The sequence below is a fragment of the Hoplias malabaricus genome, chromosome 1, assembly GCF_029633855.1.
Source record: "Hoplias malabaricus isolate fHopMal1 chromosome 1, fHopMal1.hap1, whole genome shotgun sequence".
Taxonomy (NCBI): Eukaryota; Metazoa; Chordata; class Actinopteri; order Characiformes; family Erythrinidae; genus Hoplias; species Hoplias malabaricus.
In genome coordinates this window covers 70,544,747-70,569,950 of record NC_089800.1, presented here as the reverse complement: position 1 = coordinate 70,569,950, position 25,204 = coordinate 70,544,747, and the positions used below count along the sequence as shown (strand labels likewise).

Genomic DNA, 25,204 nt, shown 5'->3' with positions numbered 1-25,204 from the left:
CACATATGTGACACCTCCTAAGCCTGAAATGACATTGTTTGTTTGCCTCTGTTTTGAATAAACAGTCACCAAATCTTACTTTAAAAATCTTTTTTTGTCTTTTCATTTAAATATATGTTCATGTTAAATTCCCCACTGCTGATCCTAGACAATCAATTAGTGCAACTAAAAAACAGGTAAATAATTCTTCATTGAAATGGTTTTATAATTGTTAAATTCTTGTTTAAATGAATAAAATATGTACTTATTCTGCACTGAATTCTGATAGTACTCCAGTGGTATTCTGTGCACCAGTTTTCAGGTTTTGGTTCAGTTCCTTCAGTCTCAGGCCTCTTGTAAAGCAAATGTCAACTGTGGAGTTTATTGTTCATGACACAATGAGAGTTTGAAATATGAGAATTCAGATAATGTCTCTGGGCCAAAGTGCTATGTTTGTGGTGGGCCAAGTGCCAGACAGACTAAACAATATACAAATAAAGACAGGATGTTGGGTTCAGATTTCTACTGAGTAAATATCATAGCATCTCACTGAGCTTTGTTACTAAAATGCTTTAAATATATAGACAAAATATTTGGTATAACGAAGGCACACTGTTGTAGTTCTTGAGGTGAAGAACTGAAGAGCACCACCATATGGAGCATTTTGTTAAATGTGATTGAGTGAGTTATAAGTCAGTTCAGAAATTTGGAGCATTGCATTTAAAAACTATTTCTTTCCCAAATAAAAACCTTGTATTTCCAAAATAGAAAGTTTATTATCAAATTTAGCCCAGGCTAGTATTTTCAGATTTATATGTATATATGGCAAGGTATAGGTCCTGACAGCAGTATGTTATGGCTATATGGAGGGCGTGGTCAGGGTAGCGTTCTGATGGGCTCATCTTGGTGTTTACCCTTAGACAAAATCACAAAAGTGCACACATCAATAAAGACCTTAAAGCATGAATTGGTCAAGGCCTTTTACTGTAAATCTTTGCTGCCATTCTCGCTGACCTTCCAATCTGCAGTTTCACCAAGAGCATTAAATGTAGCATGATCAAGATAAAAGCCTTTAGCTCTTTGAATGTCTTCTGCCATCACGTTTCGCTTGCTTACTCAGTTCTCTTGATGTTGAGCCATTTTCCTCCAGTTGGTTTCACACTTTCAGGTACAGATGAGATTGACTTTATTGAACAGGCACTGATTTGTTTCTTGGGCAATTGAGGAAGGATTTGTTTTGTTTTTTGTGTTTTTCTTGCCATGTTAATAAAGACACATTATAAACAAGGCCCAGTAGGTCAAAAGTTCATTCCTGAGACGCCATACAATCTCTCTAGGTGAAGAGGTGTGGCGTGGTCACCTGAGCTGAGAAAATTAAACTCACCAAACTGTTCTGGCTGCTGTAATTAGGGCTGTTAAGAGCTATTATGTCAGTACGGCTTCAGGTTCCAGTGTGTTGTCAAGTAGGAATGCTGCAGTTTAACATAGCAGCAATGTGTCTGTGCAGTTAACACGAAATAAACACAGGGGGGTGTGAATAAAATCAGGTTCCTTGGATAAAAAATGAATTCTGTAAGAGTGCAGAATTAGTCTAAGGTCACTGTGCACAATTTTGAGTATAAAGCATCCTCATCACTGGAATTTAGAGCAGTAAATGTGTGTTCGTTGGAGTGATGGACCTCCATCTAACACCTTTGAGATGGAGTGGGGTTTATGATCCAGAACTAATCATGCATAATCAGTACCTGACTTAACTAATCTGGACGTGTCTGAATGTGATTAAAGCCCCAAAGCAACGTGGCAACAGCCTATATTTAAAAATAGAAAGAAAAATAAAGCCATCTAAAATATATAAACAGCTTCTGATAGAGAAAAAGAAATAAAATAGAATAAGTTTCTGCAGCAAACAGGGACAGGACATCTATCTGAATGAGCAAGTGTCCACAAACTTTTGGCTGTATATCATCATCATCTGGATGTAGCTGTGGAGGCTGGGAACCCATATAAGGCTGTGGACCGAAGCCGTCTCATTCTTGTTGTTGTATTTTCTGCTGTGTGTCATGCTATTGGCCATGGCCATGTTTCTGACCAGACTGTCCTTCCTAGGGGTCAGAATGTAAACACCCCCCCCCCCCCTCCAAAATCAGGATTTAAACAAATAAAGCTGAAATAAATCCGTGCAGCATTTTTTTATTAATTTATTTTTTTCTCATTCTCAGCATTTTGAAGCCACCAGCCTGAGCCCTCCATCTTCCTCATCCTCATCTCAGCAGACCTCATCACTCTGCAACCTTCTCCTGTAAATGGTGCTGGTGCTAATCTCTTTTTAGACTTTTCCCCACGTAATAATGTGCTGGAAGAAGGAGAAACATCAGCAAGGCAATGGCTGGATATGAGGAAAGTGTCCTGTCCCTCTCCACTCTACAAATAACCTACTTACAAGAATGATGCGCAAGGAAAAGAACAGTAGTTACATACAAACCCCTCCAGCTTTGGGCTGTGGAGTCGTGGAAGTGTGTTTTCTGGAATGATGCAGTACAATCCAGCATCATTGGGATGGTTTGGGTTCCAGAACCAATCATCCTGCTTCTTCTTTCAAATCCTTCCTAGAAGAAAGATACTGCAGTAAAGGGAGACAAATGCTCAGGGTCTTTTTAATTAAACTATCCCCAGAACATTATTGTATGCTGTATATTTTTATGTTTTCTTTGCTTATTTTTAATGACCTCACTAATCTGCACTGGTTTAAGGACATCACAAGATCTCAGAATGTTAAATAGAACTAAACATGACATTTGGCTCTTTATACATGGGGGTCATCAGCGATATTGGACAGGACGAACATACTACAAAACTCTGTGGGTTTCTCTGGGAACCTTCAAAAGTATATCTTCCGTACCTTTAGTTGAGGGAAATACTTGTACAATGTGTTATTTTTGTTTTTAGATTTTTGTTTGATTGATTTTTGAAGTTGCATTGCTTTTATTCTTGAACTTCAACTCAAGGCTTTTTCATTTGTGTTTTCTAATAAAAAATAATCATATGCAGAAGTACAAATATTTATTTTCCTTCTTGAAAAGAGACTGTAATTTACATTTCGGGAAGAAAACTGGACTTCAAAGCACTTATCTTCGCGAGTACGTTTACACGGTGTTTACCGTTAGTGAAAGAAACGCATGGACAAAGGACCTGCGGACAGTAAAGAAGATTTGTAAGTCTTTAAAATCACTCAGTGTTTTAGTTTGTCTAGTTCTGTAGGAGTTGTCAATGTAAAATCATCAATAAAGGTGGATTAAGGAGCCCAGTGGTATATTAGTTTATTAAGAAAACGTCTTTAACAACAAAGCTGTAATGTTTTTGGAAAACGCAAAATGCAAACTTTCTCCGTGAAGATAAAAACGCGTAATAAACCTAAAGGGAACGCTTAGGTTTAAAAGAAAAACTATGTAGCGGTGTGGTTGGTGTTGCTGTTGGTGCTGAGCTTTTGCTTCTGGTGGAGGAGGGTGCGTTAAACGGCCATTAGGCTCGCGGATAAATCCCTGCAAAAATTACTGCGCTTTAGTCGGGTTTAATCCTCATTTCCTCCAATCCAGCACAGCGACCCTCAGCCTTCCAAATACCTTACAGTAGCCCCCCTCCTTCACCCGGCCCCCATCTGCGACACATTACACAACACACACCGCGCGCTTTAACATAGATGCGGATTTAAAAAAAAAAAAATAATGCGGACACCCGGATTTGTTTAAAAAAAACATTCATTATATATATATATATATATATATATGCGCCAAAGGACGTCGGTTTAATTCGTCCAAAAGAATATTAAAACGTGTAACTTAAGCGATGGAGGCACTACCGCTGGACATACACAGTGTAGTACGTTTGTACATGACCCCGTGAAAATGTTTTGCTGGTTTTCTAATTAAAAATCATTTAATAATCTGCAGGGAACAACCTTAAATTACGAGCATTTTTAGCACACAATGTCAATTCGTTTTTCAGGTTGAACACACTGGGAAATGGAAGCGTTCATATTAAAAGGTCTCCAGGCGTTTGCACGGTTATAATTTGTGAACTTGTCGTAGATCAACAAAACATGTCATTTGACTAGGCGTTTCGGTTTGTTTTTTTTTCTTAAATAAATGCGTGCGCGCGCACAAAACATACACACACGTGCAGGTGCTCCCCCGATAACTCTTATTAACGATTAATTATTTAAAACAGATAAAGAATGTTTGTGTCCCAAACCGCGCGCGCGAACAGCGCAAACATGTTCAGTGTCCTCCCGAGTGAAATGTTTATTCAGCTGCTACATATTAATAAATTTACATATTAAACCCACTGCTGCGCCTGCTGCGTCGTCTTCAATTGAAAACACATTTAGTGTTTATATCACTTCTGAAATGAGCAAATGGCAGGTTAATATATTTATATATACGTTTTTACATTTTTAACTGAGGTAAAGTTGTGTTATAAATACACCCAATACGTTCTTTTACAGAAATTAATTCAGAGCAGGAGTCCTATATAATGACATAAAATAATTATTACAAATTATAATTATTCAAAAGTGAGGAGGTAAATATTTGTTACATTATATAAAGTATTTATTTTAAGGCTCAAGTCTATCTTTGCCCCTTGTTTCTGCCCCACCTTTTTATCTGCACATTTGCCCCATTAACCCTGGACAGACGCCCTCATAATTACCCAATCAAGGGCGGCCATTTGGCTCCGGGGCAGATTGACAAGAAACGGAGGCATTTACGCATGCGCATTCAATTAGTGTTCAACCTCTTCGCATTTCCCTTCAGCAGGTTCCAGGCTATTTCCGGATACAAACTGTCGATTGTTGTGTTAGGATCAAAATTTATTCAGAATGTTATGAAACAATAATGAAACCGTAAAACTTCGTAAACTGCACGCAGCTCGAATCCTGTAGCTGTAACGCAGTTAGTGGGAAAAAAAAGAAAAACGAGAAAAAAATAAATTCCCAGCAGTTAACAATGCCATTATTTCGAACTTCCCTCTGAGAAGAAACGACATAAAAGAAACGCTAATGTCATCGTGTCTGACCCGGCGTGAGATATAAACCTCCCCCGAAAACTATTGTCTCATTTTTTCCTCTCCTTTAAAAGTGTCTTTGTAAATGAACGCCCCCTGAACACAGAAGTGTGAAAGAAGAAGTTGGTAGTTAACTGTTCTTTATTTTTCACGGACAGGAATGTAATGGCTGACGCCTGAAATACATTCAACATTGGTTACTGGCGTTTTTTTTTTTTTTTTTTGGGGGGTGGAAATAAAAGTCTTCACTTTCACAGCTCTCTCCAAACAAGCGCCCAAAAGTCCGTCAAGTGCATCCGACATCATCGCTGAATCCTCGGCGAAGAAAACTCCAAACTTCCCTTCAGACATTTGCTCTTCGCTAGAGAATTTTGTTCAAAAATGTTCCCGATTTTCATCAAGTGACACAAACCAAAAAAGGCCAAATTTGAATCTAAAGTCTAAAACTTTACAGCTCGCCATTCTCTTTTCGCTTTATTCCCCGCACACGTTCTCCACACATAAAAGTCTTCGTCCTTATTTCCCCAGAAAGTTATGACCACCTTTACCAAATAGTGTCCAATTTTTGTTCATCTTTGGAATATTTGATGAGAGGGGGAGGAAAAAAGAGAAAGATTTACATAAAGTTGTCTTAAAGTCTTATTAAACCATTTTTTTTTTCAAATCCTGCAACACCAAACTAAATATGGTCACTGTAACTGACCCAAATACATATGTACAAGATTCAGCTGCTCAAGCTGACTAAAGATCTCTCGCAACCTAAAAATAAGCGACTGAAAAGAAAAGGGCTGTACAGGGTCTGAAAGAAAAGAGACGGGTTTAAAACTGGTTGCTGAGGGTTTAGTCTGGTGATGAAAAGGGGAAAATAATCCAGAGCTTTTGGTGGTAAATCACTTAAAAACAGTCCAGAATTGTGCATCCTCTTCTTTCTCTTCATTGTGGAGAAGTTGTTTTTGTTTATTTGAAGGTGACACCACAAATTTGCCTTTTCTCCCCCATTTGTTTGATGCTCTCAAGAATGGTGGGTGAAAAAGGGCTTTTCTTTTTTGTTTTTATATTTTTTAGGAAAAAAATAAAGTGAATATCTAACTCAAGGATTCCCAATCCCAGTCCTGCACACATTTCTTTGCTTTGTCTAGAACGTGTTTCACTGAACAAGCGCTTCGTAGCCTGGCTCAAGTTTGTGTTGGGCAAAGTAGGGCAAACACAAATGTGCACTGTCACAAAATTTGACAGGCACATTTTTAAAGATACACAAAATTAAAATGTACCTTTAAAAAGGTACAACAGTGATCTTGATGTGTGTGTGTGTGTGTGTGTGTACCTTAAATTAATTTTAGAATAGTACACTACATTTATTTTACCTGGCGCAAAGGAGCAGTTCGTATGACTTTGAACCCGTTAAGACAAATGCGAGTTAAAAGACGTAACAGCAAGGAATGTCTGTTCTCTAGTTTAAAAAGTACTGAAGGTACAACCCCAGTGTCAGTCCTTTTCTTCCTGGGAGTTCAGGACCATGACTGGGAACCCTTGATCTAACTATTTTGTTAAGTCCTTAACTCTTATATTTTTTAACTTTACTTTTTTTTTTAATAACCTCAGCACACTATTTAAAAAACAGGGAGACGTGGGGGAGTATGGACTTGTTTGGTGAAGTGAGGGATAACAGAGGAGAAAGGGAAGATAAAAGGAAACCACAAGAATGGAAAGCAGTTGAAGTAAAGTAGTAAGAAGGAAGAGAAGCAGAAGAAGGAGATCACAAGACTTGGAACCTCCAGGACGCCTGGTCTTTGTAGTCCAAACAGTCCGTGGCGTTGAAGTTGATCTTCCAGGATGAGGCTGTCTGCTCCTTGTAATCCAGGCAGTCGGAGGAGTTGAAGGCCAGGCTGGCGCCGCTGTAGGCCTGGTGGTGGTGGTGGTGGTGGTGGTGACCTGAGGACTGGCTGATGTGGTGGTGCGGGTGTGTGGACATGGAGGATGGGGTCATTGGGCTGAGCTGATGATGTGGGTGCGGGTGAGGGTGCGAGTGCATGGGGCTGAGGTACGAGCCGCAGTCCACTCCGCTGAAGTAGGAGCTGGATGGCGGTGCGTAGCTCTGGCCATAGCCGGCTGTCTGGTTGTAGGACATCGGGTAGGAGGACGCAGCAGAGCCGGAGACTGACCGCTGCATGCAAGACGCGCCGGAAGATGGCATGGGATCCGTTATTGAGGCCGAAGGGGCGACAGAACCTGGGGAAATGGCTGGGCTCCAGATGGACGACACTGTGCCGATGGAGGTGGACGTGCTGCTGATGCCCGTGTTGCTGCTGTTGCTGCTGCTGTTGTTGTTGTTGTTGTTATTGTTGGTTGTGGAGGAGGACGAAGAGGACGAAGAGCCTGTGCTGGACACTGCCGGAGGAGTGAACTGACCGCTACTCTCTGAGCCCGTGCTCTCTCTCGTGGGGGAGGACTTCTTCTTGACTGGACGAGCCTTGGTGCCACTACCTCCACTCTGCTGCTGCTGTCTGCACTTGGCTCGACGGTTCTTAAACCACACCTGGAACAGGGGATGGAAAAGATAAATCCCTTTAACTTCTGATAGTAGAACTTATTTTTGCTGGTGTTAAGGACTACGTTTTTCATGGTCCTTAATATAACCATTTGGGTTTACCATGTTTAGGATGTACAAAAACATTGGTTACAATAGTTGAACCAAGGGGGCCCTTCCTCCTCTGGTCAAAACTATTTATAGACCAATATGAATAAAATATTAACATTATCTTAAATTTTTTTAATGTTAATATTTTATTTATTTATTTTGTTCTCCCCAGGTGTTATACCACGCTTGCTTCATCCTCAGTCAGATCCCACACTCAATTATCCTCATATATTAGAAAAACAACCCCTCCAGCCCCCCATTAAATGATTAAAGAGACCTTGCATGTCTGAAGGACAGACTGGAGAGCTATTGTACAAATATCAGGGCCCAGAATGAGTAGTTATTGGCCGTTAGTTGCGTTCATTTGCATGGAGCCTCTCTCTCCATTCGGGCCTGTGGATCTCATTACAGCACACGGAGGTGGCAGGGAGATAGTGGGCTATTGGGTTTCTCACCAGAGATGGTAATTCAATAGCGTGAGGAGGGTCCATCCATCTAGAGCGTTTTATTTCACACACTCGTTTAAAGCAAACGCAGCTAGTTCACCGGAGGGACAAACACTCCATTGCTAGGGGGCACTGCAGCAATATTTTGGAATAACCGCGGACCACGTTGTGAATCTCCTCAGAAACAGAACAGATTGGCAGTTAATAACCATTTCCACCTTCAGCACCAGCCCTTCGTCAGAAGGCTAACCTGCTAAACGTGCACTACCCTCTACAGGCCCAGCGTCTTTTAGCTTTAATGTGCACTCCCTTCCCAACACCAGCGCTCTCAGCAATTTAGTCTGTCTCCTTAACCAGACGTACGGTGAACAACAAAGCTAGAAACGCTAGCTCCTGTACAAGAATGTGTATTCTCTGTAGATTATGTGCAATTTGAGCACAATTTAAACTTGCTGGGAGCAGCATAAATTAAACATGAATGGCATTACTTTCAAACAGGGCACTTGTTGTGTTCCAATTTTCATGACTTGTTCTATTCAGTAAAAACAGCAGTTATATATTAACATTGTTTCCCTTAGAAAGAAGTCAACAAAGCAGTGTTTGACTAAGTGCAGTCAAACTTTTGGACACAATTATTTAACTTCACACAAATTTGAAGAATCGCTTATTTGGAAAATGCAGCCAGGAACTGATAGGGGGCGCTAGAGTGCTCATGCACATAAGGCTTCAAATTTAGCATGATTTGTGTGTGTGTGTGTGTGTGTGTGTGTGGAGAGGGGGTGTTCTTAGCTGTTTCTCCCTGTAAACACACGACTTGTGAAGTGGCCGAGTGTGTGATCAGCTGTTACCTGGACTCTGGACTCGGGAAGGTTGATTTTCAACGCCACCTCCTCGCGCATGAAGATGTCCGGGTAGCGCGTTTTGGCGAAGAGCGCCTCTAGAATGTCCAGTTGCGAGCGCGTGAAGGTCGTCCTCTCGCGCCGCTGTTTCCTAGGCGTAGCTGCTAACAAAAACACAGAAATGTATAAATACATACACATTTACTGAATTTACACGCGCACACATACACGCGTTTATATATAGACACACGCACGTACATACACATAGGATATTTATTATTCTTTATTATTTTAGATATTATTTATGGGAATTGTGTACATTGCAAACGTAAATCCCTGCCACATGATAGATTCGAAACCTTGTTTAAATTAGATATTTATTTTAATTCCACATGAAGGCAGTTTCACTTAGAGGATCAAAGGAAAACGTGTAATAGGAAACTATTTAAAATCAATCAATTTTTAAAGAATATATATATATATACACACACACACACACACACACACACACACACACACACACACACACACCACACACAACACCCCTTTCATTATATTCAATGGAGCGCTGAGATTTGGTTCTTATGATTCTTAAATTCATAAAATCATGTACAATATACTCTAAATTATTTGAATACAATTTAACAGGACTTCGCTGATTAGATTTTCCCCAGAGAATTGATATGTATATAAAAAAACCTCACTATAACATAGAAATAAAAGTTTCCTAAAGACTGACAAGAAACCGCGCGAGCTCATTCGGCCTGTAGGGCTAGTCTATATAATATAATAATGTAATAACGTTTAAATAAAATTATACATAAGATAATAGAGCCTACTATAAAATATGTACGTGCGGTTATCTACTTAAAACACGTGCCCTTGAGTTATCGTACATAAGTTAGATGTTAAAGTGCGGACGTGTTCGTGTAAATTACTATGAGTTAAAGTGATGTGCAAAGTTTGAAAACTGTGGGTTAACTGACATTTTAAAATAGTTTTTACATGAAAATAAATGAAATCATCCTATACATTTGAAACATACTCGACTGGAAAAAAAAACGAAAATGGGCCTCGTGGAAAAGCAATGGATGATTTGTTTCACTGAGCACTAGAACTGTACAGAAGTTAGTGAAGTGAATTTAGAGATTTGGTTTTATTTAGAAAGGCAAACATAACGCTTATTTCTTTCTTGTGAGTTGCACGTCCACTGCAAGTGTGAGACCGAGTGTCTGTGTGAATGTACCTGGATATCCCACGGACGGGTGCAGCAGGTCCATGTGCGCGCTGCTGAGCCCCAGGCCGTTCATGGCGTAGGGCGGCTGTTTGAGGTAAGACATCATACTACACACTCTCCAGATCTGAACTACACACCGATCGAACCAAGCGCACTTCCACTCAGCACGGATGCAGGAACGGAACCTGAAAAACAAGGGAAAACACCTTCAGCACAATGTTGAGTGCGCACACGGAGCACATAGTCCAAAATTCCCATATTTTAGGGCGTGAGAATATCGAACCCTTCAAAGAACTGTGAGGGGGGGACGACAAATACTTTTACAACTCATTTATATTCTGGAGTATATTCAATGAACGAGTTTGTTAAAGTTACTAACAGTTTTGAAAATCTTTCCGTTATTTACATTAGCAACGTGCAATTTATTTTTTTCTTTATACCACCCCCCCCCCCCCACACACACACACACACACTCTATCAAAGCGCATATTTACAATCTGCTTACGACCATAATTTGCGATTTTTAAGTAGAGAACTTAAAAAATCGTGCTTATTTATTAATCTATTTTTTTTTAACAAAAGTTCGTCATAACATTTCACAGAACTTCAGATGTCGCTGGAAACAATGTCTCAATAAAGAGGTCTTATTAAAATATCAACAGTAATAATAATAATAATAATAATAATATAATAATAATAACAACAACAATAATTATAACCAGTACTCACTTATGATCATTATTTTAGATTTGATTTGCTGGACCTAAGTAAAGCCTGGAATTACCCTTTTTGTAGTTTTAATTGAATAAGTGATCTATTCATTATTAAACCGTTTCAAAAGTAAGACACTTTTGCTGGTCGTGTTTTTGCGTTCACTCCGACGGCTTCAGTTTATTTGAAATTGTACTTGCAAAATGTTCAGACACTCTCTTCCCGCACGTTTGAAAAATATTATGTGGCATGAAACAAATGGCAAAATATGGAAGGACTCGTCAGGCCTACTTTACTTTAGACCAGTCATAAAAACAGTCCATATATCAAAATGAAAAGGTACTAGTTTTTTCTAATGTTACAAATGTAAATTAAAAATGGCGTCAATAGATAGTGGAAAATATCTGAAAATCTGATTGATTCAACAAAATATCTACAATCTTAAAAAATAAATAAATAAAAGCATTCAACCACAAAATTGAAAAAAAAAAACTTCTGGTTCTGTAAATAATTGCGAGCGTTTTTCCCTCTTAAATTCACTCGTTAAATTATTAATGTATTTCATGCTAAGCAATTTATCCATCTGAGCGCTTATATGGCTAATGTATATTGGAACATTTTATTTCTGAAACTAGTTTTAGGCTTTAAAAAAGGCCACATATTTGTGCAAATTAAGTCAATTGCAATGTAGATTAGAGCTCCAGGGAGGACAGTTAAGCAGCGGCCTTATCGGCCAAATAAACTAACAATAAAACAACAAAACACGCCTCTCCAATTACCCACCACTTCAGGGGTCCGTCAAGGTAGGAATCCCACCCTAAAAGTGGCTGTCCTCCACCAAATCACGTTTCTCGCTATATGTAATTTAAACCAAACGCACGTTGGAATTATTTTCATTCAGAAAATAACCTTTAAAATCAAATAACATGTTTTATTTGAGCGATTGTTTTCTGCAAATTTCATATTTCAGTAGAATCAGTGAAGAATAAACTCTTTATTAAGAGCTACATTTGCTTACCTACTTATCCTTTAACTCTCCCCTTCTCTTCCTCCTTCAGCTACAAAAACGACTCTGAAGTTTGAATGATATAAAAAGTATCCGAGAGCAGGCTCACAATATAAAAAAAAAAAAAAAAAAAAAAAAAAATCTTTCAAACTTCTCCGCAAAGAAATCGCGGATCTCTTCGAGGTCGTAGATTGCGTCAACGTTTTATTTGTTTCCCAGTTGTTTTTCTTCTGCCTCCTTTTACTCATAAGTCGCAATTTTTTTGGGAAAATCGGAAAGTCATTTGCGTTTTGTCGCGCGCTCCTTCGCGTCAGTAACTGATTGCTAAATGTAGACGGATGGAGATTGATCACCTTCTCCTTTCAGCCCTGCCTCTCTTAGAGCGCGCAACACCTGCAGGTCCGCCCCTTGCAGCCAATCAGTGCGTGTTCCCGGCATGACTGACAGCCTGACAAGCTAATCAACACTCAGAGCAGAATCCAAGCGCCGCCACCTTCCTCCACCACGTGACCAACACAAACCTGCATCAAGCGTCCGGACGAGAATTTTCAGGGCTCAAAACATTTAAACGCGTAACATTTCACAAACTACTCACACATTATACAATGTTTACACCGAAGACATCTGAAATAGTATAGGCTTTAAAACGTGCGATAACATAAACTGGATTAAAAGTGGAGAGTTTAATTTCTTTTAAAAAGTGGTGTGAAACTAGAATAATTCAGGGTTCCACATCAACAGAAAAACGAGCCTAATTTTGAATGATACACTTCAGAAAAATTGGGACAAAACTGGCGGCATGCAAAACGAAGTCCTGTTGGTTTTGGTGCCAAGTATTTAGCCTTGACTCGGTGACTCCAGCGACTTAAATCGGCCTTTAATAATCACTATGAAGTGCTGAACTGAAAACAAAAAGTAAAAATGCAAACAATTTTGCAAATATCTTAAAATCTTTGAAATCTTAAACTTTAAGGCATCTGTGAAAATGGATCAGCCTCGAGATATTTCCTCCAACTGCCCCCCGCCCCTTCTTTTGGATGCGGAATAGTTTAAAGCGATTCACCAACGTCCTTCGATTCAGCGCGGGATCAAAAATGCATCAAAAAAGTTGAATTTATCCACTTTATCTATTTTCATTTTTATTGTAAGGCCGCCTCATGAATATTAATGGTTGGCTAATCCCCACTTAGAATTACATTTCAGAAGAGTCTGCGTAAAGTTTAATAGACGCGCGGAAAGGGGTGGGGGTGAAGGAGGATGGGGAACGAAATCCAGAAAAGAAATCAGCGCAGAAAGAGGAAAAAAAATCAATGCGTTATTTAAAAGGCACCTTTTTTAAGGCAGTAAAAAACAGGAGAAAGTAATATGAGGGTGTGTTTCCTGAACTGTTTTCTTCCTCTAAACGGGGTCGCCGAGATGCTCCCAGTTTTTTTTCCACCCTCAGAAGGGCCTTCACTCCGGCCCCTTTTGTTCAGGGCCACAAACTAAAACTCATTCTTACGGAGGCCTGAGCTGAAAGCGAGCTAAATGTTCAAAGCAAGTGACCGCCTTTGGGACCAAATTACATTTTTTAACAACACGACCCAATCATGAAGAGAAGTGTGGAGGGGAGTAGACTTGCTTTACACGTTTATAAAGTCACCCTGTAAAACATTGTCAGGAAAGAATGGAGACAGAAAACTAAAATGTGCGAGAATGTTAGTGCATAGTTTTAAAGAATATAATGCGCTATTTGTGAATAATCTGTTGAACAAAGGGAAATAATTAAAACATAAGATCAGATTCTAAATGAAAAAAAAATAATAATCATTAAACGCAAGCGGCATAAAAGTACAAAAAAAATGTGATCTGGAGCTCGAGAGAAGCTCGCACTAAGGACACAGGGAAAGCTAGTGATAAAGTTCCAAGGAAGCTCCTTTTTCTTCGTTCTTTTCTAATAAGAGTATTTTTGTGTAAATCCCAAATTGCGACCGGTATTTTTTTTTTTTCGAACGCTGAGCTCGTAAATCTCAGGATTAGGGGAGCACGAGGAGGAGGAGGAGGGGGAGAGGAGGAGGTGAAGGAGGGGGTGTGTGTGTGAAAAGTTTTGTGTCTTTTAGCTGGCAGGATTGGAGCAGGTTGCGGATGTGGTCGGTGCTTATTAAAACGATGATGCATAAAAAGTGTCGCGTTCCGAAGATGACAGTCCGGCCGATGGAGAACACCTGCGGAAAAACACCTAGAAAGAAAGCGAGAAGAGGAAGAAAGAAAGAGGGATAAAAAGGAAGAGGAGAGAGGCCAGGGACTTCAAAGCGTCTTCGTTCAGAGGAGGAAAAGAAGAAGAAGAAGAGGAAGAGGAGGAGGCGCAGGGGCGCGCTGCGCGTTCCTGCTTATGCCCGCGCGCCTCCAGCACCCGCTTATTAAAGAAAACTAACACAAACCCGGCGCTTTTTCAACCTGTGAAGAAATTGAGGGTTTTGATTTTTTTTTTTTAATCAAGAAAATTATCGCTTTTTTCCAGACGTTTAGGCGTGACTGATATTCACCGAGAAAACAACAACTTGGGTAAGGACTTTTATGCTATTTCCTTATTGTTTTTATACACCGACATTTTAGTAAAAAATTGTAACTGGAAATAAAAACACTCTACGAAGGAAAACCACATTTTCTCGTTTTTTTTAAAAAACTTATTTGCCTACAAATGTATTATTTCATTATGAATTTGCATAATTTGTTTTGCTTCTTCTTTTATTAAATCTGATTATAATCGTGTGCAAAAGTCTGGGCGCGAGTTTTTTTATTTTTTGTTTAGTTTTTTAAAGTAGGAATAAGTTACTCCAGCTTCACAAGGAACCTCCCTGCGCATATTTTAATATAAATTTGTTTTTCATAGGCTGCATTTAACGCATAAAAAACACATCAAGTATAACGTGCAAACGTTTATTTCGATATTATTATTTTACGGAAAATGTTAACTACTTTTCACACATGCGATTAAAACGTGACCATGCGGCCGTATTCTAAAGTTTACAAACGACTCTACAATTGTTGTAAAATTTCTTTTGAGAAGCTGGACACACAAACACACAAAGTTTGGACCAGAAAGCCGACCACAGCCACTGAACACATTCTCCCTGCAGAGAGAGTGAGGGGTTAGTGCGCGTTAAAGAGATAATGGTGCACGAGTGCAGGAGCGAGGGGGAAGGTTGTGATTTGTGCGCGGAAAGCGCAGCACGGCTTCTCTTCATCTCTCATGGCTATTTTACGCGGAGCAGCGTCCAGGAAGGAAGCTTAATGACCAGTTAAACGCGCAAACAAAATGACCGCTGAGTGTGGTTTTCCTTTCAGGAGATTACAGTCATTCGGCAGAAGTGCGTAATAACAAGAGAAGAAACGTGCTCCCTGTGAGGAGGGGTGTACAGTGTGAGCAAATTAATTTGGGAGCATTAGAGAAGGCCAGAGAGGACGGGAGCTGTCCAAACTTATTTTGCTCTGACACACCGTGTGTGTGTGTGTGTGTGAGTGTGTGTGTGTGTGTGTGTTGGGGGGGGGGGGACACTCCGCGCGTGTGGTTGGAGTGGGTGGTGGGGGTGGGATTGAGTCCTTCAAGTCCGAGTGAAAGCAGATGCTGTGGACAAACTGATTTGGGCCTAATCTCCCTCCAAGGAGCGACCATCAAGCTCAGCACCAAAACATCACACCACCACCCACCCACAAAAAAACAGCACATATGCAAATGATCATTTTCCAAAACTAGGCAGAGCACACACGAGGGAATTGGCGCTGTTTGTGCGCACTTTATGCGCTTTGCCGTGGATTGCCTCAATTTGTTTAGGCAAAGCCACACATCAAAGAGAAATCTTCACAGCCCTCCTTATTTTCTTTTAATTATTACTGAGATACTTTTGGACACACCCACTACTGCTGGATAATTTCACAGTAAAAAAACAATAGGTTTGAGGGTTTTTTTAATCGTTTGATAAAGAAGAAAAACAAAATGAATTTTATGTTTAAATCTGAAAATAAGACCTGACAGATCAGATTATTTGTACATAACTGAGAGAAAATGAATAGATGCAATAAAAAATAAGGAAGGAGGTAAAAAAAAAAACCCCAAAATAAAACAGAATAAAATGTTTAAGCACATTTAAAATAGACCAGGACTTGGTAGTAGAGTATGAAAGCTGTTTTTATTGATGACAGGTATTATTAGGAATAAATAAACAACGTTCACACAATAAGACAGCAGCATGAGATGTGAACCAGAGATGCATATGAAAGCACTTTTTCTTTTTTTTTTTTTTAAGTATACAATAAATATTAACAAGGTCCTTGAGTTAAAGTACATGTTCAGGAAGATGGTTACTTGCAAAGTGGTCCTAAAGGACTAAAGACAATAAATTAACTCGGATATCAAATTGCTCCTGGAAATAATTTTGCAAGTTATTTTTCTTTATTTAACCTCAGTGAAATGAAATGTACAACCTAACGTATCTTTCAGTCAACTACAGTACTTCAAAGTACTGCTCATTCCAACGAAGCCATGTCTCAAAAGTTTAGTAAACCCTTCTCCACCAAACATCAAGTTTTAAAAAAAAAAAAAAACAACATTCCCCTCTGGAGTTCTCCTATACATTAACAGAAGCATAATCAAAAGAGAATGATATACATGAAGTAATAAACATTGCTTGCAATAAATGAAGATATGCTGACACTTGGGCTCTTTAAGATGATTATTTTTTTTTTGATATGACAAAAAAGAAAATATTTTCCTTATAAAACAAGAGTGCTGTACCTAAAATCATTTCAGCCCCAATCACCACTGGGAAATGAACACACATTCCCAAAGTCAAAGGCTAATGTCATCAATTTAAAAGTCTGGCGTGGTGCTTTCTCACTTGTTCAGCGTGTAGTTGCTCAGCTCTTCTGAAAGCTTTCTGCTTGGTTATGCTTTTAGCACATTTAAGTACCTTTGCTTACTAGCGCAACCAAAACCAGATGGAAAATAATGGCGTATTAGCATCAGTGAAATGTAATCTCTCAGTACAAACCAAAAAAACCGAGGCACTGGCGAAGAACTGCTACTCACCAGCCTGGGTCTTGAAAACGCTGACCAAACTTTCATTAAAAAGTTGAAAGAAATGCAGTAAGTGTTTACACAATGCTCAGTCAGATAGCAATACATTTCTTGAAATCGTAGTGAACACTCCTCTTTTTTATCCTTAGTAGTATTAGTGGGCTTTTTTTTGTCTTGCTAGAAAAACCTGACAATCACTGAAGGACGCATTTCTCTTCTTTCTTAGCCATTTTTCCTTTGTTCTGTTCCAGAGTTCTCTCCAGGTGCTCGTCCTCCTCCTCCGCCCTGTGAACGAGCACAAGCACAAAGACAGGCACAGGGTCAAGGGTCACACTCCGATTCCAAGAAAAAGTCACCTAGAACAGTAACGAGACTGCCTCACCTCCACCCTGCTTCTGACCTGTCTTTGGACCTGTCTCTGAATACTGTCAGTACCCTCGCTCCTCTCTGAACTTCCCTGATGAAATTGCATGTGATCGCAAACTCTGGTCTCAAAACAATAAATTCACAACAGGAGAACCTGAAGACTAAGCCACACTGTTAGAAAAAGGGTAGTGACTAGTGTTCTTAATGGTGTAAAAGCACAGGTTAAATTCTGTGCCTTAAAAATACAAACAAAAGCCATTAAAGAGGCTGCAACTTAAAATATGGTGGCTGTTTTATTGTCTCCCTCGTATGATTTCATTTGAACACATTGTGTGAAAATGTCATGATGAACTGACCAATAGAAATGCTCCAAAATGACTTGGAATAAAATCTTTTATCATCGACTTCCATTGAAAGTTACTATTTTGGATATACACGTTTTTCTTTGGACAGTGGTGATATATACATATATTTAACTGCAATAGAATATTGTTCCCTAAGATTACTAAAGCCTTACACTTGAGGGTACCACCTCTGAAACAGACTGTACCCTAGAAATCCTGCTGGAACTCCAAACGATGGACTTACTCTTTCTCCTGAGCATCCAGGTCTCGGACCAGTGCGTCACGTTTGTTGACAAGTATGACCAGCTCATCCAGTAGGAGCTGCTCCCGTCTCTTCTGCGCCTCAGTCTTTTGCCAGTCTAAGAACAGAGAGAGAGAGAGACTGAGACTTCAGGAAAGTTAAGATGAGAAACAAAGATCCTTACCAAGTTAAGGTTGATGAATGCACTCTGTGACCCTATGTCAACTGCACTCCATAAATTCTAGACCCAAACATACACATACACTTTTATACGAGCACACAGAAGTTTCTGGACTGACAGGGTAAAAAACGCCCACTGTGTTCAACTTATCGACTGCCCTCAAAGCTTAGCTGCTGACCACTGCGAGTGGCCATTTTTGGTCAAGGCTGAGAATATAGCCCTTGGAAACCATCACTGCTGCAGTTCAGTAAGCTTCTATCAGCCTCTACATCCATCCACATTCACAAACATGAGTACATCTGATAACGGGTAAACATGGGGACAGAGGCTTCCACAAGGACCCAGCCCGTAACATTTATGGCAGTTTCCCAGCACTTTGCAACACCTAGTCCCCCAAACTCCTCAATCAGCAATAACAATGTGGAAGGGGAAACAGAGTTATTTTCATGCGATTGGACAAAGCTAGAATGAGGACTCTTACTGGGGCTCTCTATTGTGCTCATTTTAGAGCGTGGATTTTTCAAGGAAATTAATTTGTGAAATTGCATTAGGGAATGTTCATTCAGAGTCTTTAGGAGAATTTGTTGTCTTTTAATTACTTTAGGTCTAGCCAAATGACCCATTAATATATAGATTGTGCTGATTGGTTTGAATCAGTTCTGAAGAGCAGAAGTGACCTTATGCAAGGTTTTAAGAAACGGCATTAAAAGGTTTACATATAGGATCACTATTGCTGTTGTAAGTATATAGTGTTTAAGGCTTTTAAATGTATGGATATATTGAGCCTAAATGTCCTACAAGTGAGAGTGAGTGTGTGTGTATATATGAGCCGACCTGGCCAGGTTGGCTGGCCTCTGGTCTGAAATATCAGCCCGGCTAACATGATCAGCCATTACTGATACCAGTGGAGATTAGGCCTTACTCACAGCCAACGGGACGTAAACTTTACCAGGACTATTCTTTCCCCAGTGTAAGGACACACTGTGCCTGTAGTGTCCGCATGCTGCTTTCACACACTTCAGAGGAACCAATTGAAGGAGAGGAGGAGGAAAGGAACGAAGGGGAAAAAAAAGAGGCTAAAGCAAAGTCTAAATCCTAAAGCTGCTTGACCCTTTCCCTCTAACCTGCTAACTCACAACTGTGTATCAATATTTGACCATGATTGATTCCTGTACTGAAAGGAGGACGGTGGAGATAAAACGGACGTTCGGTCCGTCCCCCCGTAAAATGTCAATCCTTAAAATAAGTGTACTTTATTAAAAATAAATATTTCTTCTGTGGTGGTGTGAAATTGTGGCAGTGGGGCGGTGCGTGTGTCCCGCTGTGAGCCAGGGTGGGTCCTGAAAGGTCTCCTCCGCTGCCTCATTTAGCCTTTGAAGTGAAGCACACAGGCGAAATGAACACAGTTCCAATATTTGGCAAGTTATTTGGCCCTCCAGCACCAAAGGAAACAACTCTGCTCCTCCAGTCTTTAGTCTCATCAAAAGACTAATGCTGCAAGGAATCTACAAATATTTTTAAGGAATGTTCGCTTTTGAATTTTTTTTTATTTTTGTTCAGGAATCAGAGGTGAAAGGAATTGTAAAGGCTTTGGAAAATGAGGAGCAGGAAACAAACAGATTTTCATAGATTTTTATAATCTCTGTAAGTTACTGTGCATTGTTCTATGCAGATTTCTTGTATGTTTCCAAAATTAAAATTGCTTTATCATACAAAACCTATTGAGTGTTTTGTTTTTTTTCAGTTGCAGCTCTCTCCCACTAGACAGGTTGCCCCAAATTCCATTTTACACAGGTTCTTTGCTGTCGTTTGTTCACCCCTCCATTATTTGAAGAAAAAAAGACAATGCCCACTTGACAATGGAGTGGACTACAGCCAAAAAAACTTTTCCTCTTGCATGTTGCAGGAGAGGGAGAGGGAGACTCTTTCTTTCACCTCCGTTTCCCCCCTCTGACACTCCTGGCCAAAAAGCCAAAGACACTCCCCGAAGGGCGCAGCAGAAGGCAGCATGCAGCTGTCAATCAAAGCCTGGAGTGGCCCGCCCCCCTCATTAAGAAGATAAACAATAAAGAGGGACGATGAGAGACATGGGTGAGCAAACAAGCAGAGAAACCCCCCTCCCCACTTACCAATATCCCCCTTTCCCTTCCGAAACCCCCCCAAAATCCTACCTCAGCCACCTTCCTAACACCAACCAACCCGAAAAAGAGGGGAGAAGAAGAAGAAAAAGAAGAAAATAAAAAAAAGCACTCATGAAAACTAGTACCAAAACCACCCCCACCTCTTTATTAAAAAAAAGTGGGGAAAAGAAGAGAGGGAAGGAAAGAGTTTGGGGAGTGTGGGGGTAATGGGAGTATGTGTATGCAATCCTTTTTGGATTACTTCTCTCTCTCTCTCTCTCTCTCACCATTGCCCTGGGCAATCACGTCAAAACTCACATGGTCGGTGCTTATTCAGATAACCCTAACAATGCACACCAATGGTAACCATGTGAGCCCTCAGAAGCTACACAAGAATGCACTGGTTCAAATCCCCATGACCCTCCCTCTCCAAAGCAAAATGTATTCAAGAGTGCAAAACTGCTCAGCAGCTTTCTAAGAGCGAGAGCGAGAGAGAGAGAAAGAGCAAGAGAGAGAGAGAGCGAGAGAGAGAGAGTGCTTCTCTTTCCCGAGACTTTCCTCGCTTTAATATTTCCCCTAAATTTAACAACCAAGATACGACTTCTTTCTCCTTCGCCCTGTTTTAGAGTGTGAGCACACAAGAAGAAACTTTTGGAGGGGGAAGGCCACTGGGAGCTTTTTGCCTCCCCTTTCTTTTACTCCCAGAGAGAAAACAATTTTCTTCACTGAAAAAGGGAAAATGAGTAAGGTTGGAGGAATCTGGAGAAAAATACGTGATCTTATTACAGAAGATTTGCACTGCGGCTGGCTTTGAGTGGCAGCGTAAGATGGCGTTGGAGAGGGGCCAACTGGGGCTGAAGACAAAGCCTAACATGGCGCCTTACGAGAAGTTGACAGGAAAATGGTCCACAACGTTGCACCTTCATTTGCTGGAAAACTACAGGCCCAAAGACAAATGCACTATACTTCAGCACAAAGTTAAAATAAATAAATAAATAAAAGCTGCACTATACCTCACTAGATAGTGATGAGGCCTAGAATAAATTATAAATATGATGTTGTGTCATGCCTGAGTAATAACCCCTTAACTCACACTAATGTTAAGCTCTCTTCTGATAGGCTACCCTCTATTGTGTCTCACTCAAAAAAAAACAAAAAAAAACAAAAAAAAACCAAAAAAAAAAAATACATATATACATTTAGTGTGAATGAGCAGAACTTCACTCCGGGGGCTGGAAAAGCAGATTTAAGGCAGAATTAAATTACTTTCACAACACTTCATATATAGGAATTTTAAAAAGGCATAATTAAAAAAACTTGTCGTGCCCTCCCCCCACAATTGTGCCAAAGGTGCACTCAAACTCCCCATGTTAAATCAACCTATTATATAATTTAAAAAGTGAAGGTAATTTAACTTTCAAGGATAAAAGCAAATGACAATTACTTATTCAGTAACTCAAAATAAATTAATTATTAACAAATTATTAACTTCTTCAATCGAAACGTTGAGAAAATATTTGGAGTTAAATCTTGCCCTGCAGGTTTATTTATTTTAAAGTGGTAAAAGTTGAAAAAAGTCTTGGTGTCATTGATGCTCTATTGTAGCTACGAATCAGATAAACCCAGCCTATACATTACCACTGGAACAAAGCCACAGCGGCTGGAGGAAAGTTAGCCGGAAGCCTAACAATGGGTCAAAGTGATGAGAAAAGCTGCAAATCAACAAGCTTCATTAGTGCGTTAGTTATAACGGACCTAGAACGAGGCTGAAACACTCACAAAGAGCAGCTTTGGAAGAAAAGCGTGGGCCTTGCCTTTTGAAACCAGAATCTCAGGGAATTTAGTGAGGACTGAAAAGAAAATATAAATACACTAAAAAAAAACTTAATAAATAATCTGGCATGAGATCAACAAATAGATTTTCCAAAGATACACATGATTTGCTACATTTGGGGCTGAACATCTGTGTTGCGTGAACATTAACTCCAATATAAGGAAGCAGCATTAGCAATAATGAAGGTACTGAAGATAGAGTCCTCCTAAATATAAATGTCTTAGAAATGTCCACTGTGCTGCTGAGTATAAAACTCCCCTGGAAAGGAAGAATGTCTGGACCTTTACAAACAGCCCTGAAATCTAGACCAAAATGGAAATAAACCGTTTTTCCCCCCGTGAATAGTGGGGGAAAAAAGAAAAAAAAAGAAAGAACGGAGGAATTGTCACCCTGTCTTATCTGCAGTTCCAGTCAACTAGCAATCTTGAAAGAGTTTGCAACATCATCAAAGCTGGCCATTTGACAGGATTCTAGCACTGCACCTAATCAATCCGAGGAATACGCCGGTCCGGCCGCGTAACAAAGCTCAAATAGATTTACAAATGGGGTTGTTGGGGGGATAAGCTCCTGCACAGGATTACATATTGATTTTAAACATATAAAAAAAGCTTATCATATAAAACCGTAACAACAAAAATAGGGGACCTATGCATAAATCCCTTTAAGAGAGGCACGTCCACTTTCAAATAACACGCCCCGGAGTGCACCAAGTCTGAACTGAGAAAGAGATGGGAGAGAAGGGAGGGGAGAAAATGTGTGTGTGAGAGCCCGAATAGAGAAAGAGAGAGAGAGAGAGAAAGTGTGTGTGTTTGCGAAGGTAGTGTGTGTGTGTATGGTAGGCAGATAAAAAGGGCAAAAAGGATCAATTTGGAGCCAGAAAAATAAGAACCATGGCATATTGTAGAAGGCCACATTCAATCCTCAGCCTTTTTTTACCCTCCACTCCATAAAGTTGCCCGTAAATCCACAGGACCAAAGAGCAGGTTATCATTTACCAGACATTAACACTCAGTGTATTGCATTATTTATTTATTTTCTTCAGCTCCTAAAACCTCCACCTGAATCTTCCCCACCTAGTTGATCGCTCTTTTTGGAGGAGGACAAAAATACCAAGAAAAAAGAAAAAATGTTTCTCCCTCTTTTCACCCAAGTCCCTGAATGGTCCAGGCCTTATACACATTCAAAACTGTCTCCAGAGGCATAGCTGCATTTATAGCCATGCTGCAATGATTCTCTATAGGAAACATTAGAAAATAAATAAAATAAACAAACATATAAAAAAACATTACTGGAATATATTATATGAAAAAATATTTTCTGGAGAACCCCAAATTCAAAATAAATATGATTAACCACTAGAATGTCACCTTAGGGGCACATCAGGTTAACTTGGCCTAGTTAGGCAAATAAGCATTAATAAAAAAGCCCCCATAACCACAGTAAGTTTCTTTTGCCTTTTTACATATTTGATTAAAAAAAAAAAAAAACGATGTCCATACATTGGCAACACAACTGTAGGTCAAGGTTCATAAAGTGACATGACACCTACATAAGCATTTTAGGACATCTGACTTCAGCCGGCATTCACACTTGTAAAGGCTTACTCCAACAACTGTCGGTGGTCCTGAAGGCTGCTTTAGTCCATTTCACCCCAGGAAGTGTTTTGACAATGGACACTTACTGGAATAAGGCTTTATAGATGTTTATGTAGGCTTAAATCTGTTGTCATGAAAGGCTCAGACACGTGCTGTCATACATCCTTAATAACGATGACTTACCTGTTACCAAATGTTTCCACAGGTTTTACTATTTTATATTATTATAAATTATTTTAGATTAAAATCCAAAGCCCATTTCCAGAAAAGGTATTTTGGATATTTTGTGAAATGCAATACAAATATGCGATTTGTTCATTCCCTTGAACTTCTATTCTTCTTCCTAATGTCTTCAATGGCCATTTGGCGATGATGTTCTTTATGTGATCATGAATCAATTTAAAAACAGGTGCTTACAACACACCTTAAAAAATGTCGAGACACAGGCAAGTGAAGAATCCATGTCACACTCTTCTGAAGCATTACACTATTAGCAGGTGAGTATAAAAATATAAAAAGGAGCATTCACCAAAGGCTCAGTCTTTGCAAAGAAGAATAGGACATTGCTCTCAATTTGTGAGAGAATTGTCAAACGATTCAAATAGAATATTGTTCAGTGCAAGATTGCAAACAATTTAAGTCTTTCACCACCTACAGTTTATAATATCATGAACAGATTCAGTGAATCAGAGGACATTTTGACGTGTAAAGAATGGAAACGGCTCCTGAATGTGTGATTCAGAGTGATGAGACAGTCATGCTGCTTTGACGGACATACTTTTCTACGGCACAACTTTTCTAGAAATAAGGTTGTTATGACTAATGTTCAAAACGCAGTAAAACAGAATACACGGACTGTTACAGACAATATAAATTAATTATTTTGCATTCCAGGTATGCCTGAGTTTGTGAGGCTGTCAGAAAATAAAGGCCACTGTAAGACATTTATTAGACCAAGCTATAGTCTGTACTCCATGGTGTGCTGAGATAAAGCTGAGTACTGTGTGTAGGTTGTTACAAGTGCCATATCAGTACAGGTTTGAGAGAGAGAGAGAGAGAGAGAGAGAGAGAGAATGTATGTGCGAAAGAATACACACCTCAGTGCTCTCTACTACTACTGTCATCAGTCGGCCAAGCAAATCAGAAATGACCTGTCTGCATTGGCTGCCTCTGAAAGGACCTGTTGGAGCACCAAATAAGAAAGTGATGCACATGCTTCCCTCACCAGCAGCTCAGAACTATCGCTGCTTTGCCCAAGAAAAGGCCTGCCTCTGAATGTTAAGTGCTGAAGCTCGAGCCAGAGCGAGAGCGAGAGAGAGAGAGAGAACCAATAAAAATGCAACAAGTTTTCCAGTGTGTGGGTTTGTACCTTGATATGATGTGGGCAGTTACCAGTGGCACCACCTTGATAAATATATATCCCTTTTAAAAAGAACATATTTCTGAGAATAAATCCGGTATTAGGACCTACTTCTTCATGTTGTTGTGCTGCTGTATGTTGTCACATGATCTGGAACATGTAAAATGTCATACAAACAGGCTACTGAGCC

The 25,204-nt window shown here is 39.8% G+C and overlaps 2 protein-coding genes across 12 annotated transcripts in view; both read right to left on the bottom strand.

The window, feature by feature from the left end:
- Positions 1-5,172: 5,172 nt before the first annotated feature.
- On the bottom strand, positions 5,173-12,203 carry otx1 (orthodenticle homeobox 1). The gene is made up of 4 exons (XM_066682582.1): positions 11,930-12,203; positions 10,210-10,385; positions 8,973-9,124; positions 5,173-7,576 (listed from the first exon to the last, which is right to left on the bottom strand). The coding sequence occupies exons 2-4, from the start codon at positions 10,304-10,306 to the stop codon at positions 6,797-6,799; spliced, it is 1,029 nt and encodes a 342-aa protein (XP_066538679.1). The 5' UTR covers positions 10,307-10,385; positions 11,930-12,203; the 3' UTR covers positions 5,173-6,796.
- A 3,874-nt stretch (positions 12,204-16,077) lies between these two features.
- Positions 16,078-25,204, bottom strand: part of ehbp1 (EH domain binding protein 1) — a 205,612-nt gene continuing 196,485 nt past the window's right edge. For 5 of the 11 annotated variants that reach the window (XM_066672430.1, XM_066672438.1, XM_066672494.1 and 2 more), the window contains 3 exons: positions 17,928-18,042; positions 17,356-17,463; positions 16,078-17,258 (listed from right to left, as the gene is read on the bottom strand). In XM_066672430.1, the coding sequence (XP_066528527.1) occupies positions 17,168-17,258; positions 17,356-17,463; positions 17,928-18,042 (314 nt within the window). In that variant the 3' untranslated portion in view covers positions 16,078-17,167. Of the gene's footprint in view, positions 17,259-17,355; positions 17,501-17,927; positions 18,043-25,204 lie in introns of all 11 variants that reach the window. The other 6 variants (XM_066672472.1, XM_066672482.1, XM_066672512.1 and 3 more) reach the window with 4 other exon arrangements.